Source organism: Oncorhynchus masou, chromosome 2 (genome assembly GCF_036934945.1).
Source record: "Oncorhynchus masou masou isolate Uvic2021 chromosome 2, UVic_Omas_1.1, whole genome shotgun sequence".
Taxonomy (NCBI): domain Eukaryota; kingdom Metazoa; phylum Chordata; class Actinopteri; order Salmoniformes; family Salmonidae; genus Oncorhynchus; species Oncorhynchus masou.
Window position 1 is genome coordinate 15,739,482 of NC_088213.1, and position 23,444 is coordinate 15,762,925.

Below are 23,444 nucleotides of genomic sequence, written 5' to 3' on the forward strand. Positions count from 1 at the left end.
TCGAATCGCGGTCCCTGTATCTCCCCTTTATTCATATCTGTCACAATAAACTATAAAACATTTCTTTAAAAAATCTGATTAGATAAAATCAAATGAAATAACTCAGTCAATTTCTCAAATTATCTGTATTTTAGAGTTCGCTGTCCTATTTATTTTCCCCTGCGTTGTGCTGTCGGATAGCTCATATTATTAATTGTATAGATGTTTTTAGATAACTAATTCTCTGTGACTAAATGGGACTGTTGATGGGTCAGCTAGTTTAGGTACAATAGGCTGCAGTAATGCTGCATGATAGAAGCCAGGCTGCATGTTGCTGTAAAACCCCTAAGAAGATACAAATGGTTGAATCAGGATCCAAGTGCCGTTCGTCCCCAAATTGCACGCGAGAGGAAAGCGGGGAGACATCACCACCCTACGACATGTAGGGCTGTTGGCACATTCATAATAAGTCAGAAACTAGGAACCACCGGCTCAGAGTTAAAATTAACGTACGTTATTTACGTAGAGCTTCCTGTTGGTTGATTCTGATACTTTCCAAGTGGAAAAGTTGGGTAGTATCTTTCTACAATGACTTTCCAACAGCACTTGAACACCCCACAGGCAGGCAGAAAGCCTGGGCATGTACCTTTTTTATTTAAAAAAATTTTTTTTCAATCTTTGACGTTCAAGAGAGAGCAAAGAAATGCATCCATTTATTGAATAATAGCAGTAACAATAGATCTATAAATTACTTCAGAGATAAGTTGTAAAAATCCCTCAGACAAAATAACAGCTTTGTAACATGTCAGACATATGTACAGTGACAAACAGATTTGACCCTTGACCTCCAGAAGGACAGCCATCCTGGAGAGCTACTGGGTGTGCACTGTGCAGGCTTCCATTCCATCCCATCCCTACTTGATTCGACCAAATCAGAAGCTATCAGCTAGTCATGCAAGGCCCTGATGAGCAGTTGAATTAGGTGTCAGAGCAGGGCTAAAACAAAAGCCTGCACACTCAGTAGCTTTCCAGAAGAAGGGTTGGACACCCCTGTGCTAGATAATACCCAGTAACAGTACTCTACCCAATAGAAGGATCAGATAAATACACAAGTATCTGGACAAACATTCAAAACACAGATGGATCATAATGGTAGTTAATAGGCAGAAGGTGAGGCTCATTTAAAGTCATGTCTCAGTGAGTTTTAGGCTCAAAAATAAATCCCAGTAAACCAGTGTCAGCTACATAGCATCTGAGAGTTGACATATCAGGAACCAACAGCGGTAGTGTAGCAAGACTACAAATGTCCAGTAGATAGCATAGTGACATTTCAGAAAAAGTGTAGAGTAACCGTACATTACAAATAATAATAATAAGCCGGTGTTGTAACTACTACCCAACAACTAAAATCAAGAATGTAAATCTATTTTTTGATCGTTGCTGTATTAGAAGTCGTGACTTGGTTTACTGTAATCTTCAGAGTTATTGTACTGAACTTTACTTTAGGCACATATCCACAATCAATAACTAACTATTCATTAATACATTTAGATCATCATGGAATTAGTCAAATCATTCATTCATTTGTCCTGTCAGCTCATTCCTCCATCCACTCACTCATTCTCACATGGCTGTACCTAAATTCTATTCTTGCACTAAATACATTCAATCTTCCAGAAATGTCTATGAGCATGTCACAGTACCCACATTGACTGGTCTGGTCTGTCTCATTCATAGAGAAAAAATAATTAAGTGTCAATTTAAAACTAACTAGTCCTTTGTCTGATTTGTAAGAAAAGATCCCACCTGTCCTGACGTCATAATACCAAAGCCACCAACTCCAAAACGTAGTGGTGACAGCACAGAAGTGGTTCTATGTTCATTAAAGTAACTGTCCTGTGTTAATATTTCTATGAAATATGACCTATAATTATGCACAATATGACATTGTTTTCCTTCCAATTAAAATAAATAAATACAATAAAAAAACAGCTATTCTGTGTTGGAATGGTGTGGGCGTATACCGGTTATTAAAAATATTACTGCGAGTAGACCACTGATTAGCCTGCTCATCCTCCTCTGAGGAAATAGCAAGCATTTTTTAAACTGTTTGAGGTGTTTTTCCCCCTCCAATTTATGGTTTTGACAAAAATATGAGTATAGGATGAGTCAACAACATTATTTGGGTAGGAGTTAACAGAACATTAACTTTTATAAGTGTGATTTTAACTGGACAGTTACTTTAAAGTACAGTAGGAGGGATACAGGGGGTGGTGCACTAACATCTGCGTGTACAGTATTTCCCATTGAGTTAAACCGTCACCCAATATCTTCATTATTGTATCTACAAAAACACAGCAGTTGCCTTATCATACTTCAGCAAGTCCAACCCTACTGAGGGATTGAAGAACAGTAAAATATGAAATCACAAAAAAAAATCTAAGAAATAAAACCATTCATCCCTTCAATATATTATGATCAGAGCAAAAATACACCTCAACAACAATGTAAACTTCACAAAATAAAATGTAATTCCTTCAGTAGACATTTCAGTGTTTTTACCTCAGATGCCCACTTCGGTAACATTTTTGTACCCAAACCCTTGTAATACAAGGATCTCCAACTTCAGTCTTGGACAGCCACTGGGTACGCAGGCATTGTTCCAGCCTAGCAGCAACACACCGGATTGAAACAAAATCAAGGTCGAGACTGAAGACCGTGATCAGTTGAGTATTTGAAACGTGTGTGTTAGTGTTAGGAAAGAACAGAATCCTGCACTAACAGTGGCTCTCCACAACTAGAGTTGGAGATCTCTGTTAACGGTACAGTATGTCCTGAGAAGAGGACCTGAGTGTCTGGATAGGGCAGGACAGTGAGGAAGAAGAGAACATAACGAGGTGAAGACTAGGCTATGGGACAGAGCGCAATTGATATACTGAATAAAAATACAACTTAATTCGAGATTGTGTTTTCATAATGATAAGCGCCATGCTGGTACCAAACTATTTCATTCTAGTGAGGATTAAAATGATAATGTAAAGTATTCTAGGGAGAGCATTCCTCCTTTGCTAGGAGCATAGTGTAATAGCATTAAAACCTACAGGACACGAGCAATACAGACTACGCATTCGCTTTCTTAACGTATCACATTCCACTTAGAAAGAAAATGTACATTATTGTCATGGAATGTTTGGTACCAACATGGAGGACACTTTCCCAAACTCTGGTGCCCAAACCCAAACCAACCCTAGCCCCCGACCAGCTAGACACCCCAATCCCAAACCAACCCTAGACCCCTACCAGCTAGACACCACAATCCCAAACCAAACCCCCATACCAGCAAGACACCACAATCCCAAACCAACCCCCCAGACACTTGGATAAGTCCAATCAACATGGTAATAGCTCCATTTATACCCTCTGATTAGCTAGCAGAGTTTCCACCACATTGAATACACGGGGCTAGTGGTTGAATTGGGATTATGCATCAATGGCTGTGGTTAGAGAATGTCCATGATACAGCAGTAAATTGTAATGTTCCGGTATACCAGTCTAATTTCTGTCCTGTCAGCCATTTCTGTTGCCTCTGCAGAGACACTGAGGCCATGGGACAAAACGGGGCTTGGAGTGAGTGAGAGGTGCCTAGAAAGGTTAGGAGGAACCTGGCCCTGTGGCTTTAGGATCACTAGCGTCCTTGGAAGGCCCCCTGGGCGGCTGAGGAGGCGGCGCTGGCCGCGGCGCTCTGAAAGGTCTGGTTGGTGAGGACCCCCGAAGAGAACTCCTGCTGGGCCTTGGTGAAGTTGGCCCCCGTCCGACGATAGTTAGAGTGGACCTGACAAGGGGGAGAAGGCAGGGGTCAGGCACGATAGACAGGGGATTATTGAAGGGAATGGAGTTGCCTTTGAATCTTTTCAGGCTGTATTGGCCTTGGTGGGTGGATGTTTTGTCCATAATGACCTCAACAAGTTTGAATCAATTCTGAAGGATTGAGATAGTCCAAAATGTACCATTTTGAGTAGGATGATGGCGAGGACAGCGTTCACAGTGAAGCAGCCGGCCACAACCATCATGACCACAGCTACAGCCATGTTGCTTCTTATCATGGTGATGGATGAAATCCATCCACTGGAAAACAAGACAAATAACACATCCTCATTTACACCTTCAGAAAATAAATCCATAGCAACATAACATCAATGAGGCATACAAAACCCTTTGTCGACAGAATTATTTTTAGCAAACAGTCACAAACCCACACGATGACCAACAGACAGGCAAAGTTTATTAGGATGACACGGGACAGTGAAGCCTACTTCACAAAAGAAGCAAGACCAAAAGGTTTGAGGAGCCAGAAGGGCTTTTCCCACTACTAAGCCAAAGCAAACTACTGAGCTGGCCTGGTTACTGGAATCATGTTGAAAATGACAATGTGAAAATAAAATATCTGCACCAACACAATTTGGTTTGGGTCAACACGAAAGTGTGAAATAAGGTAAGAGAGATGAGCTAAGTGTCACACACTTACAAAGCAGCCCCAGGACAAAGGGCACAGCAACAGATTAGCCAGCAGGAGATCTGTCAAAGAGATGCAAGAGAGAAGATGCAGGACCAGATGCACACACACACGTACACACCCACACAAAGATGTGAAGGGAAACCTACACCCACCCAAACACAGTACATATTACACACCCAAAGACACAGTACATATTATACACACACCTGTACTTGTGTGCGCAAATACATACACAAACATACCGCACTCACACACTTCCGCAAAGAAGATTCCCTGAGGTGCCATCTCGTGTATCATATTGTTTCACTGACCTGTTCCCCCACTTGGGGATCCCCACACACTGGATGATGTAGACAGACACTTGGAAGAAGAAAACAAAGAAGAAGAAGAAGAAGCTGAAGGAACTGTCCGACCTGAAGAACAAACCAGGACAAAGGGTTAACAATCACCAACACATATATGGACTTCACAATAAAACTAATTAGGTCATGTGGAATTAAGACATTCTACAGTGTTAAGTAGGTTCCAGTCTGTTTTGACTTTAGCAACTCCGTCGTCACAAGGGGCTTTACTTATATAAACACTTTTATTCAAAAGGTAAAACTATATTTGAGCAAAGAACTTGCCTGAAGGCTTTGTACACTGGCCTGTACCAACAGACGAAAGAGACGGGGGTGAAGAGGACGAACCAGAGGATGGACAGACCAAAGTCCACCCCCGCTTTGGATCGGCCGTGAAGTAGGCCAGGCAGGCCAGAAGGTTCAGGAAGAGTGTGATACTGTGAACTGGAGAGACAAAACAAATGAATGTGAGACTAGAAGAAACTGGTGCAGTGTTGGAGAGGAGCTTGGGGACTAATATCTTATGACTAGTACTTTGGGATTGTTGACTATTGTCACCGACAAGCATGTAATATCATTAATTACTCAATTAAAGGTGCAATATGCAGAAATCACTCCACCAATCCCTGGATGCTAAAATTGGAATAGTTCGCCTAATTTCAGTTTACGTGACAAAATAAGTATAGTGTAGAGAATCATTGTACCAGTTTTATACCTTTTCCATAACCAAAAATATTGTATTTTCAGCTGTTTGAAGCTGGTGTGGAAAACCGAAAGTAAAAGAGGAAAAAACAAAACTTAAGAACCGGAAACATAGAAATAGCACACATAGAACAGATCTACTGCTTCTTAGACTTTCTTGAATGAGAAATCTATAACTCACATTTCTATGCGAATTTGGTGGGTTGCGCAAAAAGTTATATAGCGCAGCTTTAAGATGCAAGGTGTACGTACACATCCAAAGGTAGTACATCCTCTTGCATATCTTCTGGTACTCTTCAGGGATGTCTTCGTTGAAGTCCTGGTAGAAACAAGGCTTTATGGGGGAAAACTTGGGAAGTGGCGGCCAGTTGTTTTCTTTTGCTGTCAAATAAAGAGTTTACTGCCATGAAGAGTTACATGGGTACATAATCTGACGAAACAATACAAGTACAACGTAAATTAGAAAGATAAAACACTACAGTAGGGAGTCAATTTAAAAGGCAGTAATGGATTCTGTTCAAATGTAACATGTTTCAAGTTAAACTGCAGTTTGTTAGTATCCTGTTTAGTGAATGATTACTGTGAGTATTAATGGAGTTCAGGCCATGAAACTGTGTGTATGCTAATTTAGAAAGGTTGAACTAATTAGATAAAAGGAAATTGCCTAGGAACAGAGAGCAGGGTCAGGCCCAGGATGAAGATGGACGGTGTGTGATTTTGACATCTAGGTAAACAAGAGAGGATCATGGACATTCCACAGGAGAGAGGAGGGAAACTCATTGGGGTCATAAAATGTATAACTGGGGAGGCGACACCTACAAGGGAAGAGCATAAGATGTGTTGTGAGCTTTCTAAATGTATGCACTCAGCTGATGGCATCCTTGGTATTAAACACTTGAAACTTCTCTTGAGCTTTTGGTCTCAATTCCCGATTGCAAAAAGGTTGCAATAGCATTTTTCTTTTTAACAAGTTGAATCAACTTTTGTATTTATAATTTGGTCAAGACAGATTTCAATTGAACATAATCAAGTGACAAACTTACTAATGTGGCCTCCAGACCTGTTCTGGAGCTCCTGCTCTTTCCGATCCAGTTCAGCAGCTTTCTTCTCCAGCTCCTCCTGTTGCCTGAGCAGGTTAGCCTGGGCAGCAGCCGCAGTAGCCTGGTGGACAATGGGAAAGAGCTGTGTTACAAACCACCTTGAACCAAGATGGAGTGTTCGGGCACAAAATGGTTGCAATACATCAAGTTGGTGGGTACAATGCATTTAATAAGAAGTTCCTTCTCTGCCCATTTGCAGAGAAAATTCATACCAACTCGTGCAATTTGTTTTTTACACGGTTGCATTTTCACATGCATTCTAAACTTCCCATAACCCTAGGTCAATTGTTTTTTCATCTTTATATTGTGAGGTAACTTGGAAATGGGACATGTGAAGTCTCAAACAACAATTGGAAGAATGTGTACCTAAACTACACTGTCATTACACAGTACTAGCTTATCTAAATACTACTTTGTCCACTAAAGGTAAAGTAGGACCAACACCAGGGCCCTTGCAAAAAACCTTGAATAGTATGACCAAGTCAGGATGCTTTTCCAGTTCTCTCTGACCTTTGTTTTAATGTGCCTATTCAGATCAATGCAGATGGGTTGGTTATTTAGCAACAAAACCAAGGCACAACTATGGGGCGAAACAGAAGGTGTTGGTTTAGATTGTTTGTGACAACATGTCAACTATATTTCATCTCCAATGTTTATTGAAAGTATAAATATATTTACACAATGAGTACTTTTCTCTCAAATACATCGTTATAGTTGTTGGTTAGCTAGCTAGCAAATTTTTGCCATATTAGCGTCAACATGAAATCAGTCAAAACAAGACATAGTATTAAGAACAATATGAAACAAGCTGAAATGATTTGCCTTCATGTGGCCTCGCTTAGCCACTTAGTCATCACAAACAACTCAGGAGTTCAGTGAATTTGAGTGCGTGTTGTACTCAGCTTTGAGCAATAGCTAGAGTCAAAAGGAAGTCCTTGTTGTGTCTAAAATTGTCAGTGTACCACGCTGCCAACCTCCCTCCTCCTCATTCAGGTCTCTGTTACTCACTTGTGGGGTGGGCTCCACAGCAGAAGCCTGTAGGACAGCTGGTTGGGAGGAGGCAGCAGAGATAGGGATGGTGGTCCCAGTGTGGGTGCCCTGAAACAAACACACACACACAGTCAAAATCACAAATAAAAAGAAATCTGCATGTAGATATACAAAACCACATGTACATATACTCTTGTCTGAAATTAAACTAAGTCTCATTCACATCACAAGACGCTCCCAAATCAACATATTTCCTCTGGATGTTGGTCAGATTCATTTGCTTCTTTTCAGGAAGATGACGTCGTCACTGTGCCCACATTATATGAATATGCATTGAAAGTAAATGTAATTGCTAAAATATACTTAGTATAAATTATTTAACATTCCTTATATTAAGCAAACCAGGCAGCACAGTTTTCTTGTTTATTTTTTAATTCCCGGATAGCCACCAGCACACTCCAACACTGACAATTTACAAACAAAGCATGTGTGTTTAGTGAGTCTGCCAGATCAGAGGCAGTAGGGATGACCACAGATGTTCTCTTGATAAGTGTGTTAATTGGACCATTTTCATGTCCTGCTAAGCATTCAAAATATAACGAGTACTTTTGGGTGCCAGGAAAAATGTATGGAGTAAAAAAGTACATTTATTTTCTTAAGGAATGTGATGGAGTAAAAGTTGTCCAAAATATAAATATACAAATAACCCCAAAAACAATTTATGTAGTACTTTAAAGTATTTTGGCTCATCTTACCATAGCACTGGCTGAGAATGGGTTGAATTCCTCAACGGTTTCAATCCCACCGCTGGTGACTTGTGTGACTGAGGCATCCTGTATTAGAGACAACAATATATTTTCTTAAGAGTAAAAACACGAAATAACAACTTCCCTCTGGTTATTTGACTGATAGTTGGTTCTTTCAGGTATAAAATCCCACGCAAACCTATAGGGGATAGTTCATTAGGCTAGAATTACAATGTGTGAAAACAGAGAATAGCAGGGGGCTATATTCGTTGAAAGCAAGACAGGTGCACTTGCTACGGGTGCATAACTATCATTATTGGTAGGAAATGAGTCCTGACCTTCTTACATGCGTAGGCCAAAAAATGGCATATACTCGTCTATTAAAAACAACTTGCTCCCAGTAGTCGTTGTAAAATTGAGCGGATGACAGGATAGGTTATTGATAGCTAGCCATCTATGGGCCTATACAAGTCAATGGGGCCTAGCTACCTGCTTTGGTAAAGGCTAATAGAACACCTTATACGTGTCCTTATTGGCCTACCAAATATATTGACTGAAATGACTGGCACACAACATTGTCAATCATGCTACGTTCTCTCATCTGAACAAGGAAGTAGACCCAGGCCCAACCCAGCAACCAACCAAACTGGTTTCTGTTGCAGTATATCTTTTACAGCGTTCAGAAGGGAACATAAGGACAACGCAAGTCAGAGCTTACAGTTAGGTCTAAATGAATTGCTCACCTGGAAAGGATTGACATCCACTGCATCTACAAATGGGTTCTCGTCAAATCCCGACATTTTGAGAAAATGTTATCTTCTTATTTTGGAGGTAAACAAAACGCCAGCTTGTGCCTCTCCTCTGGCTGCTTGTTCCCCAGTCTGTTGATGGTGCTGTTAGACAGTGCTCAGTGCGCAGGCGTAGCAGGATACGCAAACTGCGTCAGCTGATCTGGGGCAGTCTCGAGCGTTCATTTAAAATCAATTATCTTTATTTTTAGAAAATAGGGTACAATTGGTTTCAAATGTGACATTCTCGTGACTTCCTAAATCCTACTCCCATGTCTCAGAGCTGTACAGTGAAGATTCCATTTCATTGATATTTTATTTAACCTTTATTTTATCAGGGAGTCATTTACCAAAGCATGTCTTGAAACCAGTTCAGAAAAGTATTTGTAGGCTATGGTAGGCTTGTAACCATAAATACATTTTTTTTAAGTATTAGTTTAAACGAAACATGCCTTAATTATATTGCACTGCATATATTATCTGGACTGTAATCTGACATGAAGCTTGATGGTTCTATTTAAGTAATGTCAAATGGTTTGATATTGAAGCGAACCTGTGTCGCTGGCGTAAATGGCAAACACCCTACGCATCATGCCGACAGGGTTAAACCATTTGGTGGTACATGTAATGTTGTTCATATTAGTGAGGATCGCTACACTGCCCCCTCTAAACGGGATGGCACGTCCCGTACTTCGACCACATTAGCCCCTCACACGCTACCATCCCATTTTTAGACACCGATGTAGAGAACGGAGGGACAGGGAAGTAGAAGGCAAACTACCTACGCATCACGCCAATAAGAGTAACCCACTTCAAATCAAATCAAATATATTTATATAGCCCTTTGTACATCAGCTGATATCTCAAAGTGCTGTACAGAAACCCAGCCTAAAACCCCAAACAGCAAGCAATGCAGGTGTTGAAGCACATTGGATAGGAAAAACTCCCTAGAAAGGCCAAAACCTTGGACGAAACCTAGAGAGGACCCAGGCTATGAGGGGTGGCCAGTCCTCTTCTGGCTGTGCTGGGTGGAGATTATAACAGAACATGGCCAAGATGTTCAAATGTTCATAAATGACCAGCATGGTCAAATACTAGGTCTGGGACAGGTAGCACGTCCCGTGAACAGGTCAGGATTCCATAGCCGCAGGCAGAACAGTTGAATTCCCACTTGGTGGGAATTGTAACGTGGCTCATCTACCGAAGAGTCAGGATTTAAAACTAAATCACATTGTTTAACAGACACCCACTCTATACATGGATGTAATAAGAGTTGTTACACAGCTCTGTAAATTCATTATCTTTATCATAGGCATTTTAAAGGCTAAACATATCCCTTTGGTAAATTTGTATCTTGACAAATCAGCCTGGCAGTTGTCCTGTTCAGTGCAGTCCAGTGGTCAGCTCAGGGTTGAACCATCAGAGTCACTCTTCGGACCAGTGGAGAGATGGAGAACACCAAGTACTATGCAGAGATCGGAGGACCACCGACACGATACTTCCCCAGTATCTTCTTCCAGAGTTCAGACCAGAGCACGGAATTGTGGACCACGCTGATTGACACAGATAAAAAGGCACTAACATACCTTGCAGATGAATCAAGGTGTTTGATATTAGTTTGAGATCATTTTAATGCAACGCAAAAGTATGTATATGTGTGGGAAATATACTGCAGATGTGTGTCTCGCTACACATGGAATATGAAAGTAGACACAGACAGTATATGTTTAGTGTACATGTCTATTTATCTGTCACACTGACCAGTGGGCCTCCATAAGTTTTCAACAGCCAACAGACGTATTATTCTGTATCATAATTGATGTACAAGTCTATGGATTTGGGTAGAGGGACTGTGTTATCTACTTACATGGCTGGAATGGATAGTGTGCAAGTGTCGAAGCTATTTGGAGCTTTGCCTTAAAGTGTATAGTAGGATATGTACCGTTATGGTTAGATCTTTGTCATGAAGTGTATATACTAGGACATGTACTGTTATGGTTAGAGCTTTGTCAGGAAGTGTATATACTAGGACATGTACTGTTATGGTTAGATCTTTGTCAGGAAGTGTATATACTAGGACATGTACTGTTATGGTTAGAGCTTTGTCAGGAAGTGTATATACTAGGACATGTACTGTTATGGTTAGATCTTTGTGTTATGGTTAGATCTTTGTCAGGAAGTGTATATACTAGGACATGTACTGTTATGGTTAGATCTTTGTCAGGAAGTGTATATACTAGGACATGTACATGTACTTTGTTATATACTAGGTGTACTGATGGTTAGAGCTTTGTCAGGAAGTGTATATACTAGGACATGTACTGTTATGGTTAGAGCTTTGTCAGGAAGTGTATATACTAGGACATGTACTTATGTTATGGGAAGTGTAGACATGTACTTTGTCTTTGTCAGGAAGTGTATATACTAAGGACATGTACTGTTATGGTTAGATCTTTGTCAGGAAGGACATGTATATACTTTGTCAGGACTATGTACTGTTATGGTTAGATCTTTGTCAGGAAGTGTATATACTAGGACATGTACTGTTATGGTTAGAGCTTTGTCAGGAAGTGTATATACTAGGACATGTACTGTTATGGTTAGATCTTTGTCAGGAAGTGTATATACTTTGTCAGGAAGTGTATATACTAGGACATGTACTGTTATGGTTAGATCTTTGTCAGGAAGTGTATATACTAGGACATGTACTGTTATGGTTAGATCTTTGTCAGGAAGTGTATATACTAGGACATGTACTGTTATGGGTAGATCTTTGGACATGTATATACTAGGACATGTACTGTTGTCAGGAAGTGTATATACTAGGACATGTACTGTTATGGTTAGATCTTTGTCAGGAAGTGTATATACTAGGACATGTACTGTTATGGTTAGATCTTTGTCAGGAAGTGTAGACATGTACTTTATGTCAGGAAGTGTATATACTAGGACATGTACTGGGTGTAGATCTTTGTCAGGAAGTGTATATACTAGGACATGTACTGTTATGGTTAGATCTTTGTCAGGAAGTGTATATACTAGGACATGTACTGTTATGGTTAGATCTTTGTCAGGAAGTGTATATACTAGGACATGTACTGTTATGGTTAGATCTTTGTCAGGAAGTGTATATACTAGGACATGTACTGTTATGGTCAGATCTTTGTCAGGAAGTGTATATACTAGGACATGTACTGTTATGGTTAGGAAGAATACTAGGAAGAATGGTTAGATCAAATAAGACATGTACCGTCAACATTAATGGTTAGATCTTTGTCTGTATATACTAGGAATGTACATGGTTAGATCTTTGTCAGGAAGTGTATATACTAGGACATCTGGTGGAGATATTCCATTCCAACTGATTTATCAAAACAGTAATTATTGTAAAGTATTATTATCAATATTAATAATAATTACACGACTACCCATAAGTAAAATGTCTAAGTCACTTTGGAAAAAAGCATCTGCTAAATGGCATATATTATATTTATTAATAACAATACTTTATTCTACTGCTCGATGATCATGTACACTGCACTCGTGTAATCAACCTTAATTAATAATAATATGTTTTGCGTATGCGATGTGTGAGCTGTGCCAAGGTCTTCCTTTTGTATGACAAATGCAAATCTGATTTTGAACCTCTGAATTAAAGCTCATGCCTGTACCATGCAGTATAAGAAAAATATTGTTTGGTACAACTACAGTACCAGTACCAATGTCTGGACACACCTACTCATCCAGGGTTGTTTTCATTTGTACTATTTTCTGCATTGTAAATAATAGTGAAGACATCCAAACTATGAAATAACACGTTATTGAAATTTTCCGGATTGACCGACCTTCATGTCTTAAAGTAATGATGGACCATCGTTTCTCTTTGCTTATTTGAGCTGTTCTTGTCATAATGAGCTGTCCTTGTCACAACACAACTGATTGGCTTAAGAAGGATAGAAATTCCACAAATTAACTTTTAACAAGGCACACCTGTTAATTGAAATGCATTCCAGGTTGAGAGAATACCAAGAGTGCGCAAAGCTGTCATCAAGGCAAAGGGTGGCTACTTTGATGAATCTAAAATATATTTTGATTTGCTTAACACTTTTTTGGTTACTACATGATTCAGTATGTTATTTCATAGTTTATGTCTTCACTATCATTCTACAATGTAGAAAATAGTAAAAATAAAGAAAAAACCCTTGAATGAGTAGGTGTGTCCAAACGTTTGACTGGTACTGTATAACTAACAACTTTTCCTTACACTGTAGGTATGAGGCCTTTTGTCACTTTCCCCCTCAAACACTAGAACTGTGAAGTGTTTGAATATCGTTTAAAAAAATATATTTTTTAAATATTTTAGTCTCTGATAGCTGATAGTGATTTAGTGTTACAAAAAGCATGTTTTAAACTGAAAGGGGACTTTTGACTGTTGACTGAAAAACAGCTGACTGTCCAACATGACAGCGCCACAAAACTATCCCAATAAAAATGTTAAACTAATACATCCATAAAAAAACAAGAACTGTTACGAATAATGACAGAAGACAAGAAAGTGCATGTCCTTGTTTGGTTGCTATTGAATCCAACACTGATATCTCAGGAAGACAAGGATTTGGGGGTAACATGTATCCAGAGCAAGGAGAATGGTATTTGTCCAATACATATTGTACTGTACATTCTAATTGTTGTATGGCTGTTAAGCTGTGAATGCAGTGATTTTATACACATCCGCCATTCTTTACAGAGCTGGGATCCCCTTGGCTAGAATACACACCAGTTAACTTGGTCCCTTTCACGGCCGTATTTCCCTCAGGAGAGGAACGAAGCAGCACAAACATAAAAACACATCAAGTGGTCTTCTCATACACACACGCACACAAATTGACACTCAAACACGTACACAGCCTTTGTCCAATACCATACATCTCTGCCCAAGATCCTCAAGAAAAAGATAAATATTTGACTTCAACTCCCCAGCAGTTACTGGTGTTCCGGCTTTGTACAGTATTTATACCTTTATAATATAGTTATATAGATTTATACTTTCCATGAAATTAAAAATTTATTAAATAGGCTTAAGGGAAAAATACATTTGTAATAATAGAGGAACCACTGCTGACATTGATTGTTTTTAACTGTAAACTTTAAAGCAGCCAATGATTGAGATCTCAAGTTCATGGACACGGCAGCACTGTCAATGGCTCGGTAGGTTTTTGGTTTCCCATCTTCTAGCCTCGTTCCACCTCCTAGTTTGCATTGGGACGTCAGCTCGGGAGATCCCGGAGGCTGAGTAGTCCTCTCCCAGTGTCCCAGCATTCCCTTTTCTCTGCCTTCCTGCTCCACACGTCCCCTCTCCCCTGGGCTGAGGGAGGCCCAGACCTGCAGAGGGACCATGGGGAGTGTGGTTGGCAGTTAAGGAGATCAACTTTCTACTGGTTCCTCCTCTCCCACTCCCAGCCTGTCCCTCTCCTGTCTCTGAGGTGGACACACAGTGTGTACATGGCACTTGGGGGGACAGTTCTGCATCGTTGCGGATGTGGACTGAGAAAGGGTGAGCTGGAGTGTTTGAGGAAGGGGGTCAGATCGCATGCTCTTAGGGAGAGTGGGCTGTGACGAAGGAGGTGTTCCCACTGTCCTTCATACCATGAACTCATTGCTGCCATACAAAACCCGCTGCTGGGGTAAGTCAGGCGGATCCCTGCTGCGGCCCCCACTGTCATGGGAGTGCCTCAAGGGTGAGTTCTTGGATCCTTTCAGTTTCTGTTTGCCCTTTTCCGGGTTGAAGGTGCCTCGGCTGGTGAACTGTGACCTCTCTTCGAACGCCCCCTCCTGTTTGGCTGGGGGGGGACAGTCCAAGCTGTCGCGGTGGGGAGGCTGGGTCAGGTACAAGCCCTGGGCAGAGCCAGAGCCAGAAGAGGGCGATTTTGAGCGGTAGCGAAAGTGGCGAGCTGTGGCCACAGAGGAGGAAGAGGACGGGTGGAAGTGGGAGGAGGAAGAGAGGGAGGAGATGGTAGAACAGGAGTCCACTGAGTCCTGGGAGTCTGGTTGCCTGCGTAGGTTGCGGCGTCGGTGGCTCTTCCCCTCCGACCTCTTGGTTCGGGCGACGGGGGCCAGCGTGGGTTCTCTCTCCGAGGGACCTAAAAAGGTCAGCGGTCAGACCATGATGCAGGATACTATAGTAGCCGCAGTAGAAAACTATATGTTTCAACTAAATAAAACAAATGTTTTACTCATGTCTCTTGTTGCTACACAGAATTGTAGAGAGAAACTTAAAATATAACCACAAGTTTTAACAAGAATTTTCCAAACAGGTTGACCATGATACTGTTTAATATCATGGCATACCGGAGAAGTCGGAGGTGGCTCCTTCAGAGTCCACGTTGAGGTTCTCAGAGCTGTCGGCCGTGCCGATGGACGCCTCCGACTCCAGGGTCTCATCGTCTGATGCTCGCTGCTCCAAAGTCAGCATCTCAAAGGTTAGCTCCTCCCTGGGGTGACAAACATTGGTGAGGTCAATGCAGAAGGAAAACACACTGACAGTTTTAGTCATTAATTTTCCTCATTTTAGGTACTCTTTGCCATTCATTTAAGATTCCTCAAATATCCTGTTGGTAAAGATATAATACTGTATTTCTACATTTATTTTATAACATGCTTTTCGTTGCACATTGACTGAGGGCGCCCCCTAAATGCTACTGTAGGTATAATGCTATAAGGTACTTCTCTTTCTGCAGGCTCTCGATCTGCTCCGTCAGCACCCTCTCCTCCTGCTGCATGGCCAACTGCTGGTGCTCCGATACCTCAGGCTCCTGCCCCGCCCCCACCTCCTCACCGCCGCTCTCCTGCATCACTGCACCCGTCACGGACGGCAGGCGTGGGCTAACTGGGGGCGAGGGCGTGTGGTAGCTGAACCGCCGTACGTGGCCCTTGCCCTGCGAAACAAAGCACAAAACACTCAGTCAGGGAGAAGTTAGTGTTAGCTTATGTTAGCTTAGGCTAATGCCAGCGTTTGTCCTGGTGTAGGATTGTCCTGATTCATGACAAGAATAGCAAAGCAGGGAAAATAACAGCGTCTGGCAGCTAATTCTATTTCAGGTTGTATAGCCAGCAGCCGTTACTCCTACTACCGAGGAGGGCCCTTCCACCAAGTTACTTTGACGGCACATGCAAAAAAAAACAACTTGTAATACTTGAAACATCAATGTTTCATAGTTCGCCTTTTAAACCCATAACGACCCCAAGACTCATGCTCCCCACACATGCAGTCTAGCAACCAGCAGTCACAGCAGATACCCAATCGCAAAATCATGTTGGATGCTGTGCAGCATGGGTTACCTTTTTGGCTGCGTTTGGCTGCGTGGTACAAACAATTGAGAAGCAAAAGAGAATATAAAAGTGAAAATGAGGCCAAAGACACTGGACAGTATATGGTCCCTAACCTCTTACAAAGTCCTCCATAATGCTACCATGTGATGATACACCAGGACATTTCTCCTGGAATTGCTTTAATACCAAAGAGCTGCTACGGTCTACAGCACATGTAATTGGGACAATCTTTGATTGGATCATGGGACAAGAGGCAGAAAAATCTAAGAAATTCTATTATGAATAGGTTATATTACATAATAAGTCACTAGTGTAGGACATCATTTCCCACATTTTGACCACAAGGTCAGGAGGAAATGGAGTAAAAACAATCACATTTCTCAAATGTGTATTTTAGGATGAAACTGATGAAGTGTGATGATACAATATACTCTATAAACTTACAAATACAATACAAATAACAACCCAACGTGGGTTTAGTAGATATTAAACATTGAGTGAACCAAGACAATGACAAACATAAAATATGTCATTAAAATATGGAACTATAGGTTATGAAATCATTATGACGTATTTGAGTTGGACCACTGTCAAATACAGAAAATCCTGTCAGAGTTTAGCATAGTCAAAATCTAATGAACAAACATTTGCATGATTAAATTACAGTATGTCAATGTTTTGAACTTTCATCCACAAGACACCATTATATTATACAGTCAGGGCTCACACAAAGAAATAGAGAGAGGAAAAGAGAGAAGAGGAAAAAGCAAGAGAGGAGAGAGAGAGGAAAAAGTGAGAGGAGAGGAAAAAGCAAGAGAGGAGAGAGAGGAGAGGAAAAAGCAAGAGAGGAGAGAGAGGAAAAAGCGAGAGGAGAAAGAGGAAAAAGCAAGAGAGGAGAGAGAGAGGAAAAAGCAAGAGAGGAGAGAGAGGAAAAAGCAAGAGGGGAAAAAGCGAGAGGAGAGAGAGGAAAAGAGGAGAGGAAAAAGCGAGAGGAGAAAGAGGAAAAAGCAAGAGAGGAGAGAGAGGAAAAAGTGAGAGAGAGAGGAAAAAGCGAGAGGAGAGGGGAAAGAGCGAGAGGAGAGAGAGAGGAAAAAGAGAGGAGAGAGAAAGAGCGAGAGGAGAGAGAGAGGAAACGAGAGGAGAGAGAGGAAAAAGAGAGGAGACAGGAGAGAGAGAGAGAGGAAAAAGCAAGAGAGGAGAGAGGAAAAGAGAGGAGAGAGGAAAAGAGAGGAGAGCAAAAAGTAAGGAGAGAGGAAAAAGCGAGGAGAGAGAGAGGAAAAGAGAGGATAGAGAGAGGAAAAGAGAGGATAGAGAGAGGAAAAGAGAGGAGAGAGGAAAAAGCCAGAGAGGAGAAAAAGTGAGAGAGAGGAAAAAAAAGCAAGAGAGGAGAGAGAGGAAAAAGCAAGAGAGGAGAGAGAGGAGAGAGGAAAAAGCAAGAGAGGAGAGAGAGGATAGAGGAAAAAGCAAGAGAGGAGAGAGGGAAAAAGTGAGAGAGGAAAAAGCAAGGAGAGAGGGGAAAAAGCGAGAGAGAGGGGAAAAAGCAAGAGAGAGGGGAAAAAGCAAGGAGAGAGGGGAAAAAGCAAGGAGAGAGGGGAAAAAGCGAGAGGGGAAAAGAGGAAAAAACGAGAGAGGAAAAAGCGAGAGAGGAAAAAGCGAGAGAGGAAAAAGAGAGAGAGGAAAAAGCGAGAGAGAAAAAAGCGAGAGAGAGGAAAAAGCAAGGAGAGAGGAAAAAGCAAGAGAGAGGGGAAAAAGTGAGAGAGGGGAAAAAGTGAGAGAGGGGAAAAAGTGAGAGAAAAAGTGAAAAAGGAAAAAGCAAGGAGAGAGGAAAAAGAGAGGAGAGAGAGGAAAAAGCAAGAGAGGAGAGAGAGGGGGCGAGAGAGGGATCAAGAGATGGATTGAGAGAGGAGAGCCAGAGAGCAGAGAGAAAGAAAGTGAGAGATAGGTCAGCCAGACATGAACAAAGTGAGGTGGTGCCATGTTGTGAGGATGGAGAACACCGGGCAGACCTCGGCATTAGGACAAGGTGGGCACGGTGAGCAGTGATCAATGCCACAACAAAATAGCTGACAGCTGACTATGATTAGGCGAGCCTGGGCTTGGTAACAGTGAGTGGATACATACCGGAACAGTACTGCGGGATATGGTCATAAATCTAACAGCAATTAGTACAGGTTTCTGGATTAGGAAGGAAAGACAGGAAGGGGAATGACAGGATTAAAATGGGAGAAAACAGAGTTAGTGTGAAGAGGAGGTGGTTTAAGGTAGGCTGACTTAAGGGTGTTTTAACAGGATAAGTTAGCTAGTTGGGGGGTTTAATTTAAGAACAGTGTTTTAACAGGATAGGTTAGCTAGTTGATGGGAGTTGATGTCTTGTCAAATACGGTCTGTGGATAGTGGTGATGAACATCTATAACTCTTGACTTTACCATTGATCTCCGAATGAGGGTCAATCTGCACTTGGCTTTGTTCTCTGCAAACTCCAGACTGTTGATGTCCTTTAGCCGGGCGCAGTACTTATTCATCTGCTCTCCGATGATGAGCTCCACACACCTAGAACAGGAAGAGCCATGGTCACATTGCAGTCTAGCACTACATCTATGTAATCCTATAGTAGCAGTAGCAGGATACTATAGTAGCGGCAGCAGGATACTATAGTAGCGGCAGCAGGATACTATAGTAGCAGCAGCAGGATACTATAGTAGCAGCAGCAGGATACTATAGTAGCAGCAGGAGGATACTATATTAGTAGCAGGTGGATACTATAGTAGCAGGAGGATACTATAGTAGCAGCAGGATACTATAGTAGAGGCAGCAGGATACTATAGTAGAAGCAGCAGCAGCAGGATACTATAGTAGCAGCAGCAGGATACTATAGTAGCAGCAGCAGGATACTATATTAGTAGCAGGAGGATACTGTAGAGGCAGCAGGATACTATAGTAGAGGCAGCAGGATACTATAGTAGAAGCAGCAGGATACTATAGTAGAGGCAGCAGGATACTATAGCAGCAGCAGGATACTATAGTAGCATCAGCAGGATACTACAGCAGCAGGAGGATACTATAGCAGCAGCAGGAGGATACTATAGCAGCAGCAGGAGGATACTATAGTAGCATCAGCAGGATACTATAGTAGCATCAGCAGGATACTATAGTAGCAGCAGGAGGATACTATAGCAGCAGCAGGAGGATACTATAGTAGCATCAGCAGGATACTATAGTAGCATCAGCAGGATACTATAGTAGCATCAGCAGGATACTATAGTAGCATCAGCAGGATACTATAGTAGCATCAGCAGGATACTATAGTAGCATCAGCAGGATACTATAGTAGCATCAGCAGGATACTATAGTAGAAGCAGCAGGATACTACAGCAGCAGCAGGATACTATAGTAGCAGCAGCAGGATACTATAGCAGCAGCAGGATATACTAGTAGCAGCAGCTATAGGATACTATAGCAGCAGCAGGGATACTATAGCAGCAGCAGTAAGGATAGCTAGCAGGAGGATACTATAGTAGCAGCAGGATACTACATTAGCAGCTGGAGGATACTATAGCAGTAGCTGCAGGATACTATAGCAGCTGGAGGATACTATATTAGTAGCAGCAGGATACTATACAGCAGGAGGATACTATATTAGTAGCAGGAGGATACTATATTAGCAGCAGGAGGATACTATAGCAGCAGCAGGGATACTATATTAGCAGCAGGAGGATACTATATTAGTAGGATACTACTATATTAGTAGCAGGGATACTATAGCAGCAGCAGGAGGATACTATAGCAGGGAGGATACTATATTAGTAGCAGGAGGATACTATATTAGTAGCAGGAGGATACTATATTAGTAGCAGCAGGATACTATATTAGTAGCAGGAGGATACTATATTAGCAGCAGGATATACTATATTAGTAGCAGGAGGATACTATATTATACTAGGATACTATATTAGTAGCAGCAGCAGGGATACTATTAGTAGCAGCAGCACTATATTAGTAGCAGGATATATTAGTAGCATACTATAGCAGCAGATACTACAGCAGCAGCAGGATACTATAGCAGCAGGATACTATAGCAGCAGCAGGAGGATACTATATTAGCAGCAGGATATACATATTAGTAGCAGGATACTATAGCAGCAGCAGGATACTACAGCAGCAGCAGGATACTATAGCAGCAGCAGGATACTATACAGCATAGCAGCAGGAGGATACTATAGCAGCAGCAGAGGATACTATAGCAGCAGCAGAGGATACTATAGCAGTAGCAGGATACTACAGCAGGATACTATAGTAGCATCAGCAGGATACATAGCAGGGATACTATAGCAGCAGCAGGATACTATAGCAGCAGCAGGATACTATAGCAGCAGCAGGATACTATAGCAGCAGCAGCAGGATACTATAGCAGCAGCAGGATACTATAGCAGCAGCAGGATACTATAGCAGCAGCAGGATACTATAGCAGCAGGATACTATAGCAGCAGCAGGAGGATACTACAGCAGGATACTATAGTAGCAGCAGGGATACTATAGCAGCAGCAGGATACTACAGCAGCAGGATACTACAGCATACTATAGCAGCAGCAGCAACAGGGATACTATAGCAGCAGCAGGATACTACAGCAGCAGCAGGATACTATAGCAGCAGCAGCAGGATACTACAGCAGCAGCAGGATACTATAGCAGCAGCAGGATACTATAGCAGCAGCAGCAGGATACTATAGCAGCAGCAGGATACTATAGCAGCAGCAGGATACTACAGCAGCAGCAGGATACTATAGCAGCTAGCAGGATACTACAGCAGCAGCAGGATACTACAGGCAGCAGGATACTATAGCAGCAGCATAGCAGGATAGCAGCTATAGCAGCAGCAGGATACTATAGCAGGATACTACAGCAGCAGCAGGATACTATAGTAGCAGCATAGCAGGATACTATAGCAGGATACTACAGCAGCAGCAGGATACTACAGCAGCAGCAGGATACTATAGCAGCAGCAGGATACTATAGCAGCAGGGATACTATAGCAGCAGCAGGATACTACAGCAGCAGCAGGATACTATAGCAGCAGTAGCAGGATACTACAGCAGGATACTACAGCAGCAGCAGGATACTAGCAGCAGGATACTACAGCAGCAGGATACTATAGCAGCAGCAGGGATACTACAGCAGCAGGATACTATAGCAGGATACTATAGCAGCAGCAGGATACTATAGCAGTAGGATACTACAGGATACTACAGCAGCAGCGGGATACTATAGCAGCAGCAGGATAGGGATACTATAGCAGCAGCATATACTATCAGCAGCAGCAGGATACTACATAGCAGGATACTACAGCAGCAGGATACTATAGTAGCAGCAGCAGGATACTACAGCAGCAGTAGCAGGATACTAGCAGCAGGATACTATAGCAGCAGCAGGATACTACAGCAGCAGCAGGATACTACAGCAGCAGCAGGATACTACAGCAGGATACTACAGCAGCAGCAGGATACTATAGCAGCAGCAGCAGGATACTACAGCAGCAGCAGGATACTATAGCAGCAGCAGGGATACTACAGCAGCAGTAGCAGGATACTAGCAGGATAGCTATACTACAGCAGCAGGATACTACAGCAGCAGGATACTACAGCAGCAGGATACTACAGCAGCAGTAGCAGGATACTACAGCAGCAGCAGCAGGATACTACAGCAGCAGGATACTACAGCAGCAGCAGCAGGATACTACAGCAGCAGGATACTACAGCAGCAGCAGCAGGATACTACAGCAGCAGGATACTACAGCAGCAGTAGCAGGATACTACAGCAGCAGGATACTACAGCAGCAGTAGCAGGATACTACAGCAGCAGCTACAGCAGCAGGATACTACAGCAGCAGGATACTACAGCAGCAGGATACTACAGCAGCAGGATACTACAGCAGCAGGATACTACAGCAGCAGTAGCAGGATACTACAGCAGCAGGACACTACAGCAGCAGCAGGATACTACAGCAGCAGGATACTACAGCAGCAGGATACTATAGTAGCAGTAGTAAGATACTATAGTAGCAGCAGTAGTAGGATACTATAGTAGCAGTAGTAGGATACTATAGTAGCAGCAGTAGTAGGATACTATAGTAGCAGTAGTAGGATACTATAGTAGCAGCAGTAGTAGTTTACTATATTAGCAGCAGTAGTAGGATACTATAGTAGCAGTAGTAAGATACTATAGTAGCAGCAGTAGTAGGATACTATAGTAGCAGTAGTAGGATACTATAGTAGCAGCAGTAGTAGTTTACTATATTAGCAGCAGTAGTAGGATACTATATTAGCAGCAGTAGTAGGATACTATATTAGCAGCAGTAGTAGGATACTATAGTAGCAGTAGTAGGATACTATAGTAGCAGTAGTAGGATACTATAGTAGCAGTAGTAGGATACTATAGTAGCAGTAGTAGGATACTATAGTAGCAGCAGTAGTAGGATACTATATTAGCAGCAGTAGGTTTGTGGTCTCACGCTGTGGTCTTGCCGATGTCCTGGACACTCTGCAGGGGGTCGATGGTGTCGGGGCAGCGGAGGATGCAGGGGGCGAAGACAATGGCTATGGCGTTGGCCGACATACGGTTGGTGTCCTCCTGCCCTGCAATCCTGGAGAATACACCAAACAAAAACAGTGCTTTCAGAAAGTATTCATAACACCTCTTGACTTGTTCCACATGCTGTTGGTTTATAGCCTGAATTTAAAATGAGATTGAATTGAGATTGAGTCACTGGCCTACACACAATACCCCATAATGTCAAAGTGGAATTATGTTTTTACATCCATTTTATTTTTTTAAATGAAAAGCTGAACATTTTTGAGTCAATAACTATTCAACCCCTTTGTTATGGTAAGCATAAATAAATGCAGGAGAAAAATAATAAGTTGCATGGAGTCTGTGTGTAATAATAGTGTTTAACATGA

The 23,444-nt window shown here is 42.0% G+C and overlaps 2 protein-coding genes across 2 annotated transcripts in view; both read right to left on the reverse strand.

The window, feature by feature from the left end:
• Positions 1-679: 679 nt before the first annotated feature.
• Positions 680-9,287, reverse strand: scamp2l (secretory carrier membrane protein 2, like). The gene is given in 10 exon segments (XM_064988752.1): positions 680-3,811; positions 3,987-4,104; positions 4,807-4,908; positions 5,122-5,230; positions 5,233-5,280; positions 5,791-5,919; positions 6,582-6,699; positions 7,647-7,736; positions 8,384-8,461; positions 9,118-9,287. Coding segments are annotated over 10 exon segments (996 nt in total). The 5' UTR covers positions 9,175-9,287; the 3' UTR covers positions 680-3,664.
• Positions 9,288-12,637: 3,350 nt separating this feature from the next.
• LOC135552611 (unconventional myosin-IXAa-like) overlaps positions 12,638-23,444 on the reverse strand; it is a 186,377-nt gene continuing 175,570 nt past the window's right edge. The window contains 5 exon segments of the mRNA XM_064984329.1: positions 12,638-15,302; positions 15,511-15,653; positions 15,886-16,097; positions 18,918-19,041; positions 22,997-23,128. Of these exon segments, the coding sequence (XP_064840401.1) occupies positions 14,803-15,302; positions 15,511-15,653; positions 15,886-16,097; positions 18,918-19,041; positions 22,997-23,128 (1,111 nt within the window). The 3' untranslated portion in view covers positions 12,638-14,802.